The sequence below is a fragment of the Nannospalax galili genome, unplaced genomic scaffold (assembly GCF_000622305.1).
Source record: "Nannospalax galili isolate Female #2095 unplaced genomic scaffold, S.galili_v1.0 scaffold218, whole genome shotgun sequence".
NCBI lineage: Eukaryota > Metazoa > Chordata > Mammalia > Rodentia > Spalacidae > Nannospalax > Nannospalax galili.
Genome location: NW_008343207.1, coordinates 1206066 through 1228811, shown reverse-complemented (window position 1 = coordinate 1228811; position 22746 = coordinate 1206066). Strand labels below are relative to the sequence as shown.

General features: G+C 46.5%; 1 protein-coding gene across 8 annotated transcripts in view; it reads left to right on the top strand.

Annotated features, from left to right (window-relative positions):
- The window catches only part of Znf664 (zinc finger protein 664), a 33858-nt gene extending 14190 nt beyond the window's left edge, over positions 1-19668 (top strand). For 6 of the 8 annotated variants that reach the window (XM_008839265.3, XM_008839270.3, XM_017799693.2 and 3 more), the window contains 2 exons: positions 15831-15897; positions 15999-19668. In XM_008839265.3, the coding sequence (XP_008837487.1) occupies positions 16556-17341 (786 nt within the window). In that variant the 5' untranslated portion in view covers positions 15831-15897; positions 15999-16555 and the 3' untranslated portion in view covers positions 17342-19668. Of the gene's footprint in view, positions 1-12952; positions 13040-15830; positions 15898-15998 lie in introns of all 8 variants that reach the window. The other 2 variants (XM_017799692.2, XM_017799691.2) reach the window with 1 other exon arrangement.
- Positions 19669-22746: the final 3078 nt, after the last annotated feature.

The following is a 22746-nucleotide window of genomic DNA, read 5'->3' as shown; positions in this document are numbered from 1 at the left end:
GATAGAGAATCTCCTTGAAGTTCTGGAGTGTCTTTGAGTGGTATCGTTTGGGCCTCTTGCTCTTCCCTTACTCCCTTTCATCTGGCATTCCTGAGGCCTTGGTCCACTTGGTATGCAGAGGATGACAGAAACAGCTTCATCCATCTCTGTTCCTCCCAAGCCTTGTTTTCTTCCATTCACATAAACCATTGGTTACTAGAGCTTTGCTCTGTTTGTCCCATGTACTCCTTCAGACCTTGTTTGATTTGATCCCATGCCCTCCTTCTTTCCTATGGTTCAGTCTTCAATGATATAACGAAAGTTTTTATTTATTATTTATTTTTTTTAATTATTATTTTATTTTATTTTATTGTCTTTTTGAGACAGAGTCTCCCTGTAGCCCCAGCTGTCCTGGAACTCGCTATGTAGACCAGGCTGGCCTTGAACTCACAGAGATCTGCCTGCCTCTGTCTCCCGAGTGCTGGGTATTTTTTTATTTTATGTATATGAGTGTTATGCCTGCACGTAGGTAAGTGCACCTGTGTCGTGCAATGGCCGCGGAGGACAGACGAGGCTGTCGGATTCCCTGGAACTGGAGTTCCAGACAGTTGTTAGCTGCCATGTGGATGCTGGGATTTGAACCTGGGTCTTCTGCAAGAACAGTCATTGTTCTTAACCATTGAGCCATCTCTCCAGCCCAATAACAAAAGTTTTTAAAGTTGAATTTATTGCTCCATACAGTTCTGGGTTTTTTGTGGTTTCTTTTTTTTTTTTTTGTATTATTTTTTTTTTTTTTTGTGTATTGTTTGTATTGCCTGCATGTAGGTAAGGGCATCCATGTCGTGCAATGGCCGTGGAGGACAGAAGAGACTGTCGGATCCCCTAGAACTGGAGTTACGGACAGTTGTTAGCTACCATGTGGGTGCTGGGATTCGAGCCTGGGTCTTCTTCAAGAACAGTCAGTGTTCTTAACCATGGAGCCATCTCTCCAGCCCCCATTTCTGGTGTTTTTAAAAGGCCTGACCAATAGCTTATTCCCTAAACATAAGCTCCTGGAAATCTTCCTGCCTGGGGCTTGTGCTTTTAAATCAGTGTGTAAAAATTTGATTTTGAGAACTAAATATATATTTTCTTTGTTTTCTTTAGAACTTTTCTATGATTATGTTTTAACATTTAACAATCACGCCTTTGACTTAGCTCTGAAAGCCAAGAAATGCCTTAATTGGCATAAGCTCACATCTGTTCTCCTGTGGTTGTTGCTCTAGTGCAGTCTCCATCTCTGTCATTTACGTGGTCACAGAATGGATCCTCCACACCTGGTCCAGAAACATAAGGGAAACCTGTTTCTCCCAGGGCTGGCCTTAGTGGGAACATTTGGCGTCTCTCCTCTCCCACTGCCAAATGTGCGTTAGCCTCTGGGCTTCTCATGACGACCCCCCCTAACAAACAACAAAGTAAAGGACATATCTCTGCCAGACTGGAAGGGTAAGTCCAAGTGAGTATATGTTGCATTCTCTCCTAACTGACCTGGCTGAAAGCTGTGGTCTAGGCTGTTGTGGATAGAGAAGCTGGCTGCCCCTATTCTGTTCTTGCTTGAGAGTGGTTTCTAGGCAGCTACACTATTTGGAAGATGGGGCAAGTGGACTTTTGTGTGGTGGTAGGTATGTTGTCCTTTGTTTCTTTCAGACTCCTGTCTTGTGCAAACTTGGCTAGCCTTTATTAACATGGTAAGAACAAAGATTCAGTTCTAGTGTTTTACAAATTTATCTTCATGCCAATACATTTGTTTCAAGTGTGTGAAATGCTGTATCTAGAGTTGGAGTCACAGGCCCAGTGGTCATTGCGCTTCTGGTTTATCCTGTGCATGTTCCAGCATACCAAGAAGTGAGGACTATTTTCTGAGACCACTCGTGGGGTCTGGTACTTGCCTCTAGTATATCTCTAAGCCAAGAAGGAGTCTGCTGCCAATACTCATCCTAATGGTGCGGCTCCTGGATGCTGATGTTATATGTGGATTGTTGCAGCCACTCCTGCTTGTTGTTTCTTTTTACATTAAAATTTTTTTAGAGTATGTGTTTATATGTGTGTCGGGGCGGGGGCGGGGTATGTGCACATGAGTGCCAATGACCAAGGAAGCTAGAGGCCTTGACACTTCCTGACATGGTTGCTGAGAACTGAACTTGGGCTCTCTGTAAGAGCAGTATATTCTCTTAACCGTGGAGCCATTTCTCCAGCCCTTTCCGAGTGTGTGATCATGCATTTCTTCCTGTGCCAGTGCTGAGTTCTGATCACCCACTCCTGTCTCAAAGTGCTTGCTGAGTCCTTTGTTTTTTTGTATTTTATTATTTTACGTGTATGAGTGTATTGCCTTCGTGTATGTAAGTATACCCATGTTATGCAGTGCCTGTTGAGGTCAGAAGAGGGTATCAGATCTCCTGGAACTGGAGTTAGCCGCCATGTGGGTGCTGGGAATCGAACTTGGGTCCTCTGTAAGAGCAGCCAGTGCTTTTAACCACTGAGCCATCTCTCCAGCCCTGCTAGCTCAGTCCTTATTAGATGTGAGCTGCTCGTGTTCCATGTGATAGGCAAGCTTCCCTCACCTGTTCACTTCTATTTGCCAAGCAGTACAGCTAGGGAGCTATGACCCAGGTGTAGAATCTGAGTCATCAGATTTGTAGAGACAGAAGAGACTGGGACTGTGGAGAGGCGGGGGGTTCTGTTACTGAAGGAGGTTCACTTTCCACTTGACTATAGATTGTCTTGTCTTCCTGGACCCAGCCTAACTAAGCCTATGCTATCTTTGGGCATTTGTTTGGCCTCATTCCGGCAATGTCTTGAGCTTTCCAGTCAGTTCTTTTTCCCTGGGGCCTGAGGTGGTTTTGTTCCTTGGTTGATACTGCTTCTTCAGTGGTGGAAGGAAGAAGCCAGCCCTGTCAGATCTGGCCTACCCCTCCAACCTTTCTTTTTCTTCCCTCCCTGTCCGGTTCCCACCATCCTGTGGGGTAGCCAGGATCTGACAGTTGGTCCCTAGAGCAGGCAGAGTGTGCTAAAAGGGGTATCTGTTTCATTGGTTGCCCATCATGCTCTTCTGACCGGCAGAGTGCGTACTACACTTCCCTTGATGGGTGGGTGTGGGCGAACCCAGTGTGACCCCAGCAGTGCAGGCTTCTTCTATTTGCTGATGTTTAAGCTGAAGCTGGTGGGAATTAATTACCATTGGCTACACAGCTAGTTAGTATTAGAGCAAGAATTTGAGCTTGGGCCTTTTGTCTGCAAGCCCAGTGTTCTGCCCTCCAGGTTGTTCTGATGTTACACATTTGCTAGATAGATAAGATAAGCTTAGTCCTGTATATGCTGTTCCCATGAGGCCATCCTTGAAAGCCCTTATCTGTCCATTACTCAGGCCTTTCTGTAGGCTGGGGTTGAAGAGGAAGGACACAGTGGCATCAGGTCTGTCAACCTGCCTGTGAGGAAAGGCCCAGAAGGAACTCGGAGGGGTGAGAGACAGGCAGGGTTTGGCTTTGGGCAGTGGAGAAGCCTTTATTACCAGAGATTAGCTCATCGCCTCCAGAAGCCTCAGCCCATGAAGTGACACACTTGGCAAACACTAGACTCTGTCATACACTAATTAAAGTACAGGAAATAAAGAAATATTTATTCAGCCTCTGCTGTGCTCTGGGCACTCTACTAGGCACCTTCCTGTTTGTTCCCTTGTGTAATTATCCCAGCCAGATGCTGGAGATGTTGTTATCCTACTGTGTAGATAGCCAGAGATCAGCCAAGATCATATAGCAAGTGGCAGTGCCCTGGCCTCCACCCATCTGTGCCAGTCTCTATGGCGAGAGGACTTAGCTAAAGGAGCTATGAAGGGTATGCTCAGGGCCCTCCATCACATTCTTAGCACATGCACTCATCCTCATCAGACTTGGAAGAAAACTTAGCTTCATTCTGTCCATAATTTTCCAACCTTCTCTGGACCCAATTTCATAGTCTTAGCAGAAGTTTCTAGTTGAAAAATAAGACATTGGGCTGTCATTGGGCTGAGGCATGTGTACAGTGTCCCCAGGACAGAATAAAGCATCTTTCTTTCCACAGTTCTAAAAATTCAAGACCCAGTTTCATTTGTTCTGTTAGGGGAGAAATCAAGGAATTTAGGCTTAGAGTTTGTAGGGCATGAGGAAATATGTGTAGGAGTGAAAGGGAGGATAAAGGGAGCAGCCAAGTGGGAAAGTGGACCCAGGGAGGGACAAGGTTGGCCCTCCCTGCTGGAATATCCTGCAGTGGGCCTCTGCTCATGGTCTGCACTCACACTAGGTAGCCATAGACTTTCCTAGACAACAGTGTCAGAGATCCAAAGTCATCAACAGTGATGTCAGATCCTTTTCTGTCAATAAGGGAGCAGGGTTGTTACTGTTTCATCTAATTCCAACAAAGGAAAAAGGTATGGCCTGCCTCATGTCAGGAGTTTAGTTGGAGAGTTCCACCCAGAGTCAGAGCTGCCTTTGACCAGTCTAGAAAGCAACATCAAAACCATTGGGGAAGCATCTTCTGTTAGAGTGGAGGTAAGAGGTCCATCCAGGAAAAGTCGGTTGCTGTGAGCCTCAGGCAAGGAGCATGTTTGTTGTTGTTGTTGTTGTTGTTGTTTTTGAGGCAGGGTCTCATTATGTAAACCTGGCTGACCTGGAACTCAGAGATCCATCTGCTTCTGTCTCCCTGAGTACTAGGATTAAAGATATGTGTCACCATGTCTGACTTGCAAGGAGCATCTGAATCCTGGGCAGGGCCCATTGCTCAGATGCCAGAGGGGTGCCCTGTGTAGGGGCCCTGCTCCAAGGTCAGTCCAATGATCATAAGTTCACAGTGGAAAGCTAAGACATCTGGACTGAACAGGCCTCTGTGGAGAACAGACTGGGTATCCTGGGACTACTCTTAACTGAACTCTCCCCCCTTTCTGACCACCTGACTTCCAGAATCTGAAATTCTGCTCTGTGGAACAGTACCTGAGAAGGATGGTCTGACAAGGCTTTCTAGTTGCCATCAGCTGGAGGTGAGGTGTAGTGAGCAGAGGAGTGGCTGCACACCTGAGCAGCTAGCTGCTTTAGAAAGGTTGGGAAGCAGGCAAACCTTGTCAGTGTGGCCTCACTGTGACCTGTTACTGGTGGGGTGACCCAGGGCAAATGTAGAGGAACTAGGGTAAGGAAGACGAGTGTTGGCATCTTCACAGTAGAGCACTAGTGGAAGGGTAGGACTGTGCAGGGCCTGTGTGGCATGTGAGCCTTCCTGGGCACTGGAAGGGCACCTTCCAGGCTGCTGGTGCTGGCCAGACACAAAGGTGGGTGGTATTTCCCCATCCTCATCAGTGTGTGACAAGTGCCTGCTGAAATTGTTCTAAGGCATCTAGATGGCTGGGTAGGAATGAGCAGATTGCACTGCTTAGCTACAATCACGCTCCTTGGTGTCTAGACAGAGAGTTTTGGAGATGGAGGAGAAGTGGTATGCTCTCAGCTGTTTTTTGGGGCAGCACAACAGGCCTTAGTATCAAATGGCCTCTCCACTCAATTCCGTGTGTCACAGCCTGTAGGCAAAGATGAACAGAGGTTCCCTTGGAGTTGAGTTCTCCCCAAGACCTGCCAAATTAGACTCTCTGGCTTTGATTTCTGAAACTTCCTGACTACTTTTGAAGAGAAGCTTGCTTTCTCTTGAATAGGGCACCCATCCTTTAGGGGAGTAGCTGAAGACCTAGGTACTAGCTTTCCACTTAGCAGTCACAGCAGGGAACCACTGCCTGGCTGCTGCCTTTCTGGATCCTTGAAAACAACTCTCCTGGGAGGCTTTATTTTCATGATGCTATACTCTTAGTCTCCTTATGTGCAAAGTACTTTCACTTTAGAAAATTTGGGAACATTTTTTCTCAGCTGAGGACAGTCTGATGATGGAAATGACTTGTCTAAGTCTTGTCCATACTGGGTTTCAGGTAGATTCTCATCCCTTGGTGTCTCTGAACCCCTTCATGCTTTGAAAAATTACCAGGGACTCCAGAGAGCTGCTTTTCTTTTTTGCCTGGTTGGTTTGGGCGTTTCTTTTAGATAGGGCCTCCCTATGTTGCCTCAGCTGGCCTGGAACTTATTATATAGACAAGGCTGGCCTTGATTTCACAGAGATTTGTCTGCCTCTGTTTCCTGAGTACTGGGAGTAAAGGCATGTGCCATCATGGCCACTGCCAGAGAGTCTTTATTAAAGTTCTGTAGTTATAGGCTTTGATATAGCCTTCCATAATAATTAAGTGAAAATTTTATTAAAATGTTAACTCAGGGCTGGTGAGATTACTTAGCAAATAAAAGTACTTGTTGCCAAGCCTGACAGCTTGAATTTGATCTCTAGAACATACATGGTGGAAGGGAAAAACAGATCCTACAAGTTGCCCTTGACCACCACATGGACACTGTTGCATATATGCCAATACACATACACACAGTAGTTAAGGTGTTAACTTATAAACAACAAAAAAATCCATTGCATGTTAACTTAAGTGACAAGGTTTTTAAAACTATTTTTCTTAATACTAAAGAATTAGCATGGCAGCATTTGTTTTTTTCAAGTCTTAAGTGAGCAGCTAGAGATGTAGCTCAGTGGCAGAGTGCTTCATGGGCAAGGCCTGCATTGCCAGCAAGACAAATAGACCTTTGTGAGCTTAGCTTGGAGGGAGTTGGCAACAGAAGCGACCTCTTGTAAGTGGAAGGGAAGGTAGAAGACTTGTGGCTCTAGGGCATAGTAGTAGGAGCTGCTTCTGTGGCAGCCTGGAGCTGTCTCCAGGTGTAAAGTGAACTCTGGATTCTCATATCTCCATGTTGTCTTTGGTTTTTGTTTTTGTCTTGTTTCACTTTAGAATCTCTGACCCAGCTCACAGTATTCATGACCAAGAGAGGCTAGCCTGGTAGAGTTTTTATCCTGTCTTGACTATTCCAGAGAGGAAAGGGCTAGGGATTTCCACTTTCACCATGGCAGGAGAGTTAACCCTTGCTTGTCTTTTTCTCTGTCCAGAGATAGAGAGGCAGTCTCTGAGGAGGAAGGAGTGCAGTTAGGAGAGAGAATGGAAGCAAGGAGGCTGAGCTTTTCTTCACAGGCTCTGCAGCTTCCCCTAGGTGACATTGGCATGATTCCTGTTTCTCAGGCAGGCATTCTACAGAAGATGAAAAAGTCACTGCGGCTGGAGAGATGGCTCAGCAGTTAGGACCACTGGCTGTTCTTGCAGAGGACCCAGACTTGGTTCCCAGCACTCACATGGAGGCTAACAACTGTTCATCATTCCAGTTCCAGGGAATCTGACACCCTTTTCTGGTCTCTTGGGCATTTCACACACATGGTACACTCACATGAAGACAAAACATTCATACACATAAAATAAAAATAAATAGATCAAAAAATTAAATGAAAAAAAAAGGACAGCTGCTGCCATACAGTACTCATGAACATAATGCTTTTCCACAGAGCCCTGGGATTAGATCAAGGTGTAGTATTCTTGCCTGTGCATTTGAGGACATGGAGTCTTTGAGATAATGTGCTTCAGGTCACAGTGTTAGTGAACTTGAAGCTGGGATCCAGATTCCATGATTCTTGTGGTGCCATATAAGACACTTGTTGTTCTAGTTTGTTTCTCCATTGCTGTGACAAAACACTCTGACCATTACCAACTTAGGGAGGAAAGGGTTTATTTATCTTACATCTCCAGGGTCACAGTTTATCAGGGAGCCCAAGGTAGGAACCTGGAGGCAGGAGCTGAAGCACAGGCCACGGAGGAACACTGCTTACTAACTTGCCTTGCTGGCTGCTGCTCAACCCATGGAGGGCTGGGCCCTCCCACATCACTCAGTAATCAAGAAGATGCCCCACAGACATGACCACAGGCCAGTCCAGTGGAGGCAATTCCCCATTGAGGCTCCCTCAACCCAGGTATGTCAAGTTGACACTAAAGCTGTCTAGCACACTGGTAGACACTGAGCTGGAGATGTGTGGAGATATCTCTTAAGAGTCCAGAGCTGGGATACTCTTAAGAACAAGCTTGAATTTATTCATATCTGTGAAGAGCCTGATGGTTACTTTGGTCTAATGAAAATTTAAGGCATAGAAGTAGAGAGTAGTGGGATGGAGTGGAAAGAGTGCTTCATGGAAACAAGGGTTGGTGGTAACTTCCACTTGGAACACTTAGGTATAGCACCTGGCCAGGGGACCTTGTTGCTCACTCCTGCATGCCTGAAAACAGGTCTGCTTGTCTGCTGTGGCTGGCGATATAGTGAGACCTGCACTGTGTCTGGCATACAGACCCTCATCGCTGGCTGCTCTGATGGCTGGCCCTGGCCACCCCCTTTGCCCTCCACTGCCAACCATGGGCTGGAGCTGGGAAGACCATATACTGCTTATAGAGTCTTGCTTCCTTTGGAAATAGAGGCAAAGCATGAAAACACTAGAAAGGAAAGGAGAAATGAATAGGTTTGTAAAATATAGTGTCTTAGGGGGAAGTATATAGATGGAATACATAGTTATATCCCTTCTTCAAAGTAATAACCATGAGGTAAGTCCAGGTTTATAGAGGGAAAAAGGCTTGGGGGAAGTGTGGATAATTCTGGACACAACTTTACCTCATGAAAGAATAAAGAGACATCCGTTTTGTGCACTGTCCCAAGGGGACAGGGCTCCAGGTAGTGTGCCACCTTCTCTAATAATTTCTTGGGCTGCTTGCTGTTACAAAGTAACACAGAGGTCTTTATTTTCTCTCCTTGTTCTGGGAGGCAAAGGTGGCTCGGGGCTGGCTCCTTCCAAAGCCATGGCAAAGCTGCTGCTTTGTCTCCTCCAACTCCTGGGGGCAGCCAGTAACCCTTTATGCACTGGTTGGTTCATGGACATATCACTCTAATGTCTGCCCTATTTCCACTCAGCCTCTCCAAATGCCTGTTTGAACACCAAGCTTAACAAGTGAGAACTGCATCCCAGCTTTCGTTGGTGCAAAATTTGGCTCTGTGAATCTGGTTCTGGATAGAGAGAGGTTTAGTGGACTTGTTGAAAGGACCTGACCTAGAGGGGCTACCCTAGATTCAGTTCCTCATAGGTATCCTGCCTAGAGTGAGGCCACCCATGTCCAGTGCTTTGGAGTGACCAGCACCTAGAGTGCTGCAGAATGCTTTTAGGTTCCTTAATTGGGTCATTTTCACTTGACTTTTTGCTTAGTGATGGGGTCATTGACTTCAGAGCGCATTCCACAGGATTAGACCCACAGAGAGGACAAAACAGAATGATAGAGTGGTTGCCCAGAACAGCCTGGGTGCTTGCTAGTGTAAACCTCTGATCCAGGCCACATGAGGCAACTTGGGGAGAAAGAAATATTGTGCACTTGAAGTTAAAATATTGGGAGAATGTATATTCAGGACTTAAAGAAAAATAGGGAGGGACTCAAGTGTCTTTGAGATCTGTGATCATAGATCCCACTGGCACTGTTTAGGCACTTGGGAACATGTGTAGATAGGTAGAAAGTTTCAGAAAGATTGGGATCTTGCCCAGAGTGGCAGGAGAGTTAGCAGTAAGCACAGGTGAGGGGCTCCATAGGAGCTGGGGAGCAGTGACTGGGCAGGTTGGAATTTACAGCAGATGTGAGGGCATATGGGGACTCCAGGAGGAGTGTTTAGTGTGGGTTTTAGGGGGAGCATAGTTCCTGGTAAGGACAGAGTAAAGGTTCCCACCCTGACAGAGTGACGAGGGTGGGGTGGGGGGCACTGTGGAATCTGAGTCAGAATGGGAAGCAAGAAGGGAGACAGCCAGGTCTCAGAAGTATCTAGAAGATTGATGGTGATGTAGGCAGAGAACATTCTGTGAGGTTTACAAAGCAGAATGCTGAGAGGAGGTATTTGTGGTAAAGGACAGTTTCGATCCTGAAGGGAAAAGTGCTGACACACAAGCTAGCCTCTGTCACATAGGATACTTGGGAGCTGGGTTGCTGTGGGTAACGTAGCTCTGTCTTTAGAGTGCTGTTTCTCATGGCTTAAGATCCCTTTATTATAGTGATTTGATATGCAGAGGCCTTGCAGGCTTTTTATTATAGAAAATTTCAAGTGAACCTCCAAGTAAAGACAGTATCAGATGGTCCTGTTCTAGTTTGTCTCTCCATTGCTGTGACAAAACACTCTGACCACTACCAACTTGGGGAGGAAAGGGTTTATTCAGCTTACATCTCCCAGGTCACAGTTCATCAAGGAGCCCAAAGTAGGAACTCAGGGCAGGAACCTGGAGGCAGGAGCTAGAGTATAGGCCATTGGAAGAATGCTGCTTACTGGCTTATTCCCCTGGCCCTGCTCAGCCTGCTTTCTTATGCAACACAGGCCCACCTGCCCAGGGGTGGCACCACCCACAGTGGGCTGGGCCCTCCCACATCACTCAACAATCAAGAAAATGCCCCCACAGACATGGCCAGAGGCCAGTCCAATGGAGGCAATTCCCCAATTGAGCCTCCTTCAACCCAGGTGTGTCAAGTTGACACTAAAGCTATTCAGCACAATTGACCCCTTGTCAACTTGACAAACACATCACTATTAAAACCATAAGCTTTCCAATTTTTGTCCCCAAGATATGATGTTAACATTAATATCACAACATAAGACAGTACAACCTTAAAAACCCCACAGTCCTTAAAAAATCCAAATACTTAAAAGTCCATAGTCTCTTAAAAGTCTCAGCTGTGGATGGGCTTCTGTAAAATCCAAAACAAGTACTGTCTTATTTCAAAGGGAAGAATCGGGCACACCTTAGCAAAACCAAAGTCCAGCAAAGTAGCTCAAGGCTGGACATCTGGGAGTCACTCGTGATCTTCTGGCAACTCCAAAGGGTTCTGGCAGCTCCACTTCTCTGACTCTGCAGTCCACAGCACAAACAGCTCGTCTCGCAGACCCAGGCCAGTTCCATTCCACATCTACTGCGGTCCTTGGTGGTAGTCCCACAATCCTGCCATCTCCAAAAAGCTGGGGTCTCCACTGAAACTGAGGCTACACCTTCACCAATGGCCTCTTCTTGCCTCTTTGGGGTGCAAAGCCTCAGATTCTCTCCATGACCCCTTCAATCCTGGGGTCTTCGCTGCAACTGAAGCTGCACTTTTACCTATGGCCTTTCCTGGCCTCTCAGAGTGCCAAGCCTCAGCTGCTTTCTGTGACTCCTTCACCCTTTCAGTACCAGAACCATGCAGGAGACTATTACACATTACCAAGTCCTGCTTCCAGCTTGAAATAGAGGTGTGGGTCCCCTCTGTGTGCTGAGGAAATACCTCCCAGAAGACTTCACCACAGTGATGTTGGTATCTTGTTACTTACAGCCGATTTTTCAGCCCCAGCTAACCAGCGTCAATTGTCCCAGTAAAGCAAAGGTTTTACTTCAGGTTCTGGTCTCTTCTTAATCACAGCTGATTCTTCACCGATTCTGAATTCAAAATATCACAAGAACAGCCCTGATAGTCTCCGCTTCCATTTGAAGCTTCACAAGCCAGGCCTCCATCATCCACAACTCTTTCAGCATACCTTTTCCAAGCTCCACAGCAACAGACTCTGAGCACGCAATGGGTTTTCCAGCCCAAAGTTCCAAACGCTTCCACACTCTTCCCCAAAACACCAAGGTCAGGTCTGTCACAGCAATATCCCACCCTCTGGTACCAATTTCTGACCCCTAGGAACCCATACCACAAGGCTTGAACCCAGGACCCACTTCTTGCTGTTCTTGCTTGGGGTCATTACCAACACTGGTCTGGGTGACTGCTGGTCATGGATTGAAGTGTTGCTCTTGGCAACCTCAGCATGTGTACAGTCAGCACTTTTCAAACAGGGTGAGAGCACTTTGGCCTTTAGCTTCCAGAGCTGCCTCCTTGGCTGTCTGTATTATCTCAGTTTGTAAAATAATTGCAAAATCTGTTGGGTCACCTGTGTGCCAGAAGCTCATGTCTGAATCCCTTTCTTTTTCCATCCAGCATTTATTCATTCAGTTTCCTATCTTTGGAAAACTATCATTATCCCACCCCCACTCTAAAACTTCCTCCTACCCCATCAACCCCATCTCTGCCTCTGCTGCACATATCCTCTTCCATTGTGTCCTTCTGCTAACCTTTCCTAGCCAGCCTGGCTGAGTGAGTTCAGCTACTGCATCTCTGGTTTCCTCTCAACTAGCAGGGAAAACTGTGCACTCCTGTATGGAGATCCTGGCCTGTGTCTGCTTCACGGCTGACTGTGTATGATGTGGTGTGGAGGCTGAGTTGCTGGAGCTGTTCAGGGTATAACTGAGGTTTCCCACTTGCCCAAGTGTCACTGCAGCGCCTATATAGAGCTTACCATCCTCCACCTCCAAGAGCTGGCTGGTGCCTGGGTCCTACTGGGTCCTACTAACCCTACCGTGTGCCACCTCACCAATGTCTGCCCTTTGGAGACTGTGCCCTTGCTCTGAATTATTACATTCAAGCATAGGATTGTTGTGTAGAGAAATCATGCAAAATTGGCAAGCCCACTTTCCTTTTCCTCTACAAAATTGTACTTTTTGGTCAGCTGTATACCAGGGAGCGCTATATAAAGGAGGTTCATGTTTCCAGGTCCACTTCCCAGGCAGAGGGACTGTCACCCTCAATTTCTGCCTGAGCCTAGACTGCAGTTGTACAATCTGTGTCTTTACCTTCTTCCCTCTTCCTGACCTTCCCTGGAACTAGGAGCAGAGGGGCTCCTCAGTGCATGGATGTGTGGAAGAGTAATGCAGGTGTAGCTGCAGCTGCAGCAACACAAAGCTGCATTTGGTGGGGCATGTGACCCATAGAGCCTCCAAGGAAAGCAAGCTGTCTTCCCATCCCACCAATTCTGCCCGTTCCCAGCCACCAGAGCTCCCTTTGCAGTGCCACAGCCTCTTTCATCTTGGGATAGTTTTCTGGCATTTAAGACTCATTTCTTGATTTCTTGCCTTACAGGACCAGTCCCTGACTTTACCTCAGTGGTGTGCAAGTGAGCGCACACTCCATTGGCCAGCTCTGGCAGGAAGGAGGGCCCTTTGTAAGGTGTGCTGCATCTTCAACTCTCTATATCTTCCTACTTGAGTTGCTCCTTTCTCAAGAGTGAGGTGTGTGTGCATTACAGACATGGGTGTGCAGTCTGGATGTTGCCTTTGGTGGTCAGACACCAAAGGGCAGGTACCTTCTATCTCAGCTCAGCAAGGTGTCTCATAGTCTATGGTGTGACCCTTTAACCAGCAGGAGGACATTGAGTATGGGTATAAGGCCAATTGTGTTAGGAGCATTGCACTTAACCTGCAGGGTCCTGTAGCTCTGTGCTGCTCCTCGAGTTTGCAGCCCTCTCATGGCACAGATCACCAAGCTGGGCCCCTATAGGAGATCCACCTGGTGGAGCTTTCTCATTTGCTACTCAGGTCTTTGGTTACTCAACACATTTGCTGGAGTTTCAAAAAAATTTTTTTTTTTTTTTTTTTTTTTTTTTTTTTTTTTTTTTTTTTTGTCTTTTTGCTTTGTTTTCCTAAAAATTATATCTGGGTTTGGCCCATGAGGGAAGGAGGTCGGTGGCTGGATTCCTTTGTTCTCTGTTGTGGCTGCCACAGGACTGACTGCCTTCCTCAGCTCTCCTGGGACACTACAGCTTGTGCTTCTGGGTGCAGGCTCAGCTGGAGGCCGAGCCTTCCAGGGTTGCCATTAGTCTCACAGGACTGCTGGACAGTGTCTGGTCCTAAACGTGGTTTGCTGTTGCAGGAGAAACAGAGAAAGAATGTTTCTTGGCGTTAAGCTTTTTATCACAGGAAACTTCAGCCATAGGCAGAATATTCTACTTACTCATCTCTGTGCCCTGGATTTAGTGGTTTAGATGACTTGTCATCTGTGCTTTGTACTTTGCCTGCTTTTCTTTTTCTTTGTTTTATTTTTGAAGTACCCATGTCATAAACCTCTCCTGTAAACTTCAGGGTGACCCAAGACTAGACATTGCTTTACATAGTACAGTGGCATTGCTCTGTAGGTACTGTGCCCATGTGCTACCTGATACCCTCTCCTTTTAGCCAATTGTTTATTCATGTCAGATTCCAGAGTACAACTTGCTGTTGCAGCAACAGTCTGACTGTCTTTGATACAGAGCTCCCCACCATGCCCTTGGCATCTTGGCCACCATGCACCCACTTTGTATGTGGAGTCATTATAAATGTCATTTTAAGATCTGGAGAGATGGCTGAAGGGTTAAGAGCACTCCCAACACCCATGTCAGTTCACAACTGCCTGTAACTCTAACTCCAGGGGTTCCACGCCCTCTTCTTGCCTCCATGTGCACATGTACACATACTAAAAAAAAAATTTTTTTTTAAGTGTTTTATCCGGGCATGGTGGTGCACACCTTTAATCCCAGCACTCGGGAGGCAGATCTCTGTGAGTTTAAGGCCAGCCTGGTCTACATAGTGAGTTCCTGGCAAGCTGGGGCTACTGGGAGGACCCTGTCTGAAAAAAGACCAAAAAAAAAAAAGTGTTTTAATTGAAGACCTTTTGGACTCAGGAGATGGTTCAGTGGGTGAAAGACTATACTGTGCAAGCATGAGCACTTGTTTGACTTCAGAGAACCTTGATAAAGTGGGGCATGGGCATCAGGGTACACATCTGTAATCTCAGAACTCCTATAGCAAGATGGGAGATGGACACAGGAGAATCCCTGAAAAGTTTGCAGGCCAACTGGCCTGTCATACATAACGACAAAGCAACAAGAGACTATCTCATACAAGCTGGAAGGTGAGGACTAACACTTGAGGTTGTCTCTCTTTTTTTTTTTTTTTCCTGTCTTTTTTGAGACAGGGTCTCCCTGTAGTCCCAGCTGACCTGAACTCACTATGTAGACCAGGCTGGCCTTGAACTCACAATGATCTGTCTGCCTCTGCCTCCCGAGTGCTGGGACTAAAGGCATGCACCACCACCATGCCTGGTGAGGTGGTTTTTTGACCTCCACATGTGCACCATGGTACCCACATACCCATAGGTCACATGCATACAAACATAAAAAATACCTTTTGATGCTGTTTAATTCGTTATTTGAAATATCACTGTATAAAATAACAAGAGATGAAAGATTGCTAATATCCTCAAACAATTTCTGATTGAGTGGTTTGAGAATTTTCCTTTTATATTCTATTTGTTGTCTATTTTGTCCCTGTGGTTATCAAAAGCCAGGAAATCAGTGAGACATGTCTGCCTATCTGCTCCAGAATGAGGCAGGCTCCCAGGGTATGAGCAGACACACTGAACAAGCACTAACTGAGCACCTCCCTCTGTCAGAGCATGGTAGTGAGCAAGTTCATCCCTCCTGGTACAGAAGATAGATTAAAAACGAAGGGAACAAAGAAGATAATTACAAATTGTATGTGCTTTGAAGGAACCAAACAACAGGGCCTTTTTTTAGGCAGGGGAGGGACAGCTGACACAGCCACACTTGAGAGGAGAGTGGATCCAGCTCTGGGAGCAGCATCTGGAAAGGCCCTATGGCAGGCTGCACTTGGAGTTTGTGAGACCTGAAGAGAAAAGTTGGGGGCAGGAAGCAGAGAGAGCTCAAGAATGGGGTCATGTAGGGCCTTGATACTCAGGGTAAGGTTTAGGTATTATAAACATACCAAGAAGGGTTGATCTTCCAAAGTGGAGTTCTTGTTCCCTTCTGCAGGTAGCTCTTCATGCTCATCTGTGTCTCTGGAGGGTTTCTCCTGTCTGGCAGGTACTCTCCTTAATGTTGTTCGGGTAATTGGTGAGCTTATAGTTAATTGAGCCTGTACTTAGAGTAGAACAAGAATATGATATCTTCAAATTCTCTTCTCAGACCTGCAAATCCAAGAGACAACATCCCTCTGGAAGATAAGAGAGGTGCCTCCTCAGGATCAAAAAAGGTATGTGTCCCTGCTGTAGTATTTGTATAAAGTGAACCATGAGATCACAGGTGATTCTGGACAGAAAGCCTATTTCATGTTGTTTGTTGTTTCTATTACAGAAGGCCGCTGTGCTACTGTGTAGGGAGTCCCCAGGAGCAAGACTGGCTGTCCCTGGAGCTAAGAAGCCTGGGCACTAGCGAGTCCTCTCGTCTGATGGGCAGGAGGCAGAGTGATGCACTGACTCTCCTGGGGGTGCTGTGGGGGCTCACCACCAGCTGGCGCCTTCCCCCCACGTAGACACAGAACACTGCTCAGACCTTGTTCTATAAGTGAGAAGTAGAAGACTGCTATTATATAGCAGAAAGATTCCAGGGGCTTACCTTGCTGCCATTTGGCATGTTGACCACTCAGGATCTTAAGGAAAGCTCTGTGCTAATGAGTTATGGAATTTGTATCTAATCAGTAAGAATACTGGGTGAGGAACACTATGCAGGAAGAAACCTTCCACAGAAAGACAGGCAGGGAGAAGCTGAGGCTGACGGTAAGCTTGCCCAATAGAGTAAGCCTGAGATAGGCTGCCAAGATGGCCAAATAGGAGGCTTTATGAAGTAACAGTCCTGGAACTAGTGGTTGTAAAGACACTTTCTCCTCTGAGTCACAATACCAAATAGGAAAAATGATCTACAAGTGCCCCATGTGCAGGGAATTTTTCTCTGAGAGAGCAGATCTTTTTATGCATCAGAAAATCCACACAGCTGAGAAACCCCATAAATGTGACAAGTGTGATAAGGGTTTTTTTCACATATCAGAACTTCATATTCATTGGCGAGACCACACAGGAGAGAAGGTCTATAAATGTGATGATTGTGGTAAAGATTTTAGCACAACAACAAAACTTAACAGACATAAGAAAATCCACACTGTGGAGAAGCCCTACAAATGCTATGAGTGTGGCAAAGCCTTCAACTGGAGCTCCCATCTTCAAATTCATATGAGAGTCCACACTGGTGAGAAGCCCTATGTCTGCAGTGAGTGTGGAAGGGGATTCAGTAATAGTTCCAACCTTTGCATGCACCAGAGAGTCCACACAGGGGAGAAGCCCTTCAAATGTGAAGAGTGTGGGAAAGCCTTCAGGCACACCTCCAGCCTCTGCATGCATCAAAGAGTCCACACTGGAGAGAAGCCCTATAAATGTTATGAGTGTGGGAAGGCCTTCAGTCAGAGCTCCAGCCTCTGTATCCATCAGAGAGTGCACACAGGGGAGAAACCTTATAGGTGTTGTGGGTGTGGGAAGGCCTTCAGTCAGAGCTCTAGCCTCTGCATCCACCAGAGAGTTCACACGGGGGAGAAACCTTTTAAGTGTGATGAGTGTGGCAAAGCCTTCAGCCAGAGTACAAGCCTCTGCATCCACCAGAGAGTGCACACCAAGGAGAGAAACCATCTCAAAATATCAGTTATATAAGATGTCCTGCTAAGAGCTAAAAATCTTTAAAAATCCATAAGTGCCACTAGGAAGGAAACCCTGTATCCACCTATGTTCACCCCAGGAGCATCTACAGCAGTCCCCAGCAAAACATTAATTCTGAGGAGGTCTAGGTGAGGTGGTTTCATTCTTCAGGTTACATCAAGTACGTCCAACAACTTTGACTCTGAACTTGGAATCCCTCTGTGTGTGTACCCAAGGTGAGGCATTGTGTCTCTGTCATGGGTATGGTGTTTCCTGGGATTCTGGCTTCATGCCTCAGTAGATGAAACTTTGCTTAGCCCGAGTCACCTGTCTGTGCTGTGCTTACAGGCAATGCCAGACGCTCTGTTTTGGAGCTCATGCTCCTTCCTCAATTCAAGCATACCGGTCAGTGCTTTTGAAGATGGGCAGCTCCCGCGAAAGTAGTTGTGGTATTTCTGCAGTTGCCACTTGACTCAACCCAACATAGCTTTCCTTATATTCTGTTATTTCTGAATCTGCTTTGCCTCATGTCCTCAGAGTACCTATAAACACCTACCCCTTCCTAGATGGCATTAAATTTCATTTTAAATTTTAGGAGAATCATAACATCCACTCAGCCTATCAGGAAGTTGTTGGCAGACGTACAATACCTTGGAAATTTTCTTTAGTTTGTGGACTCTGCTAATCACTGTGTCTCGAACTTAGACTTATTTTCTAGTGACTGTATCACATGCTTTTAAATTGAAAAAAAAATTTTTTAAGTAGCTAAATGTAAATATTGGGGAAGAAGAAGCAAGCAAAGCGTGCATTTTCCTGCCTTGCAAGTGGCCCTTGGGCTCCTTTTGTAATGCAGGGGTGTTCCTCACGAGCTGGGGAGGCTTTAGGAGGACTGACTGGGGATGAATCTGTCATCTCAGGCATTAATGTGCAGGTGTCATCACAGATCACAGACTGTTCTTTTAGGGGTGAGTGTGCATTGCTAATCCATTGCCCTTTTTATTTGTCCTTTCCATGAGTATCAATGCCTCCTGGGTGCTGAGTGGGTGCTAGGTGCTATAAGAATGCCACTGGATCATGAGTTCACCTCTGGTGGAAGAAACGGGATAAGCAAGTTAACAAATAATGTAGTTTGCAGTAGTGATTAAGTGCTATGAGAAATAAACTAGGGTGGTATATAGAGGGGGGTGGGGGGCTGTTAACTAGGGTCAGGGATGCCACACTGAGGGTGCTGAGGCTAGGTGGAGGGATTGATACCTGCTACACAGCACAGGTGCTGCTGGCTCTGGGGACAAGAGGCAGATGCTGGAGGTAGTGCTCGGGGAGGGGAGGCGCTGAGGCATGAGCTCAGCGTTTGACTTTTGTGGGCCTGTTCTGTTTTTCATTTCTACTGACTGATGATAAAACTTGTAGAGGAACTCGAGGGATGTTGAGAAGACCAAAAGTCCCCAGTGACATGAACACAAAGCAACCATTTCTGTTCCTTTCTCATTCCCATTCTTGTGGGTCTCCCACATGCAGATCTTTGCTCAGGAAGTCTTTGGGGAAAACTGAGGACCTGTGAGTCTGAAGTGGGTGACCGGCCTGGTGGCTTCTGCCAGCCATCAAAGGCTGGAAAAGGGACTTGCCAGAGCAGTTATGGGAATATGAGACTGTTTGATTTTTCTCTGCAGGTTTGAATTCATTTGTTTGGCTGGAAGGTGTTTTTGTAAAACTAAAGCCTTGGTACATACAGGAGGTTTTGAAGGAGCACATGATATGGGGAATGTGGTTTGGAAGTGAATCTGTCACCATTGGTTTTAATGCAGATACCTGCTGGCAAACCTCTAGGCTACCCATCACTGCCTTCCCTCTCTCCACAGAGGGCTGTTGGCTTAATGAAACCCCTTCCAGGCCACGTGGCCACCACAGCAATTTACTGTAGTGTCTGACACTTCCATGTCGCCATAGAGTGGAGCGTTAGAGAAAAGCCTAGATTTTTAGTTGATAGCGAGCCAGTTGAAATATCATCGATAGAATTTTAGTTTTAGGAAAAATTGGTTTGATTTCTAGCTTTATTACTATTAGGTATGTAAGCTTGGGCAAATCACTTAATCTTTGAGTCTAGTTTTCTCACAAAATGAGGACATTAGGCTAAATGATTTTTGAATTTCCAGGTAGTCCTAGAGTTCTATATTTCTACATAGTTGAATTATTTTATCATGCTGTTGCTGGGGAATACAACTAACACTTTGGAAGCTACTAATTTTATGTCAAGCTTTAAAGTCCATAATTGTTATCTTCAGAAAATATTGTTTGACCTACAGTCTGTCCAAATCAATTTAATAAAATCACTTTATAACAGGGTTCCACGCTTCCTGTATGATATCTAAGTTCAATAGTTCTGTGGATTGGGATTGGCTTTTTATTGTGCCGTAGAATAGATTTTCACAGAAAATTTAATCTTCAAAGTGTTGGCAGCACTCATGTTCTGTGTGTGACCCATTTGGTCATTTGCTCAAACCACAAGCATTCCTTCCACTCGGAGGCCGTTCTTGTGCATGCTGACTGGGCCACCCTGTCAAGATGTGAGCCACTTGGTGAAGTAGCAGGGCCATATGTATGGTCCAGTCTAAAGCATCCTGGCAGCCACCAGCTCTGAAGGACAGGTTTGCATTCTGCTCCCTGTAGTGAAATGGCACTACCCAGACACCCACCCCAGGAGCAGGTGGTGGGTTGGAAAGGACCCTGTGGTCAAGACCCTTCTGGTGCCTAGGTGAGAGGTCCTCAAGGACTTGGCAGTTTTTTGAGCTGCATCTGGAATAGAAAGTTCGATCCCCTCAGAGCCAACCCCACTGATGGTCTGCCACAAGGGAATGCGAGGAAGTGGGCCATTGGTTGGGTTAGGCCAACTTGCACATGTACCCTCTCAGGGTACAGGGACCCTTCATTCTCAGTGTTACTTTGAATCTAAAACTACTTAACCAAGTTGGGGCTGCTCTTGCAGAGGACTGGGGTTCAGTTCCCAGCACCCACGTGACGACTAACAATTGTAACTCTAGTTCCAGGGGATCCAACACACTCTTCTGACCTGTGGGCACTACATGATACAGGTACATCTACATACATGCAGGCAATGCATTCATAAAAGTAAATTTTTTTTTTTTAAAGGATCAGGTCTTGAACCCATGGCTAGCTTCTGAAGTCCGCATCCCTCCCTTCCCACTTGAGGGTTCCTGAGACCCCAAATCTGGCTCAACCCCTCCCTTCTCTCTTGACTTCTTCAGGGTAGAGATGGAAGCATCTTGGGGTCAGCCCTATCTATATCCTCCTCATCACAAATCTCTTTGACCCTCTGTTACTCTCTGTGTATGTGTCTGTGTCTCTTCATGTCTCTCCACCTGTCTTTCAATTTCTGCACAGACCTGCCTGGAGATGGTGGCATCCCTTCTTTAAGGACAATGGTGGTAGGGAGAAGATAGGCTACCACCTTCTAAATCTTCCCTGGCACAATGCATTAGAGCTAGGAGTTGCCAGGAGACTCGGAGACTCTGTTACTGAGGCAGATGTACTACTGCTCAGAAACAGGTGGCTGGACCGTAAGAAGGCAGAGTCCTGCTGTAGAGATTGACTAGGCCTGCTCCCCTCTAGGGAAGACCCAGTATGCTCTAGAAGTGCAGAGTAGGGCTCTAGGGGTCGAGGCTCCCTGATTCAGTTGTATGACCTTTACCTCTCTGTCTCAATTTCCTCGCCCATTGAACAGTACAAAGGGTTATACCTATATTCTAGGATGACTGCATGGTTGGCGTGAGCTAAGCAGGTGAAGTTCTCAGTGGCAGCCTGGTCTGGAATAAATGTAGGCTTAGCTATAATGGCTCCTGCCCTGGCTGAACAGCAGCAGTACCTGGGGGTATTAGATCTTACCAAAAGGCTGTCACTGCTCACTGGAGCTGTTCTCTCCAGTGTCTGGCCCAGGTGTCAGGTTTGGCAGCTGAAGCTGTAGCTAGGAGCGTGGTACGCATTCACAAAGGTGTGTGGTATCATTGACCTGGCAGTGACCCCAATATGCTGCTTGAGAGCCCCTTATTCGAAGGCCCCTGTGAGGCAGCTTCTGGTGATTCCAAAGCAGGCCAGGGACCAGGTAAGAGTTAAATGACCCTCATGCATACACCTGCTCCCTTAACTTCTAGAGAATCAGTGGACAAGGTGGTGAAATGAATTCTAGCCTTCCTCTGTGACAGCAGCCCCTTCAGAATGACCTAGATATCTGTGACTGCCAATTTCGCTGGCTCATGCTGTGTGAATGGCCCTTCCCATCCCTCTTTGCTAATGGTGGTTTGCCGAGGCCACAGCCTGAGCTTTGATCAACCCCACACACCATTCTGTGACTGCCCTTTGCAGGCCTGGGCTTGGCTGTGTAAACAGCAGTCACTGAGAGGAGAATGACTCAGCAACCAGGTTGGTCACTGGCTTGGTTTCTGAGGAGCCTCCAGGCTTGGGATGTTGGGAGTAGAAGTGAGGAGCAGGACAGGTTCTAGGGTGGCAGGGGATCAGTGGGGCCTTCAGGAAAAGCTCTGTCCAAGGAGCACACAGAAATAACAAGCCAGAGCCCATGGAGGGCATTAGATTCCCACTTCATAAACAGTGTGACTGGGGAGGTCAGCACCTCTGGGTCTTCCAGATTTCTTGATGCTCCGGTGTCCTGTCAGTCAAATGTTTGAGTTAATGGGTTAATCAGCAGGAATCTGTGAACCAGTTCATTTTAGTGTGTGTCTGTTTCCACAAAATGTGAATTAGGATCTTCCAGAGGTCTTTGGGTTGCAAGATGCATCAGAAATTCTAGATTGTTGTCATCTTTGATGTGCAAAGCAAAAGGTTCTGGAAGGCTTGAAGGGCTGCTGTCATGAGGAACTTGTAATACATGATTTGAGTTGGGTTTTTAAAATTACATTTGTGTGTGTGTACCATAGCATGCATATGGAGGACAACCCCCAAATGTAGGTTCACTCTATCATGTGGGACCTAGGGGATCAAATTCAGGTCATCAGGCTTGGCAGCAAGAACCTTTACCTGCTGAGCTACTTTGCCAGCCATGGGTGTATGTGTGCATGCCCAGGGATGCATGCGCCCATGCACATGTGTATTTTATGGATGTTTAGGTGGAGGCACATATATGTGTGTGTGCTTGCATGTAGAAGCCACAAGTTTGACTTTGGGTATCTTCTGTTGCTCCTCACCTTATTTTTTGAGATGAGGTCTCACTGAACCTGGAGCTCACCAAGTTGGCTAGGTTGGCTGGCCAGTGATTTCTAAGGCATCCTCTTGTCTATATTTCCCCAGGTCTGTGGTTACAGACACATGCCATGAGTACTGAGGATCTGAGTACTGAGGATCGGGGCCTCCTGGCTACCTAGCAAATACTTAGCAGCCAAGCATCTCCCTAG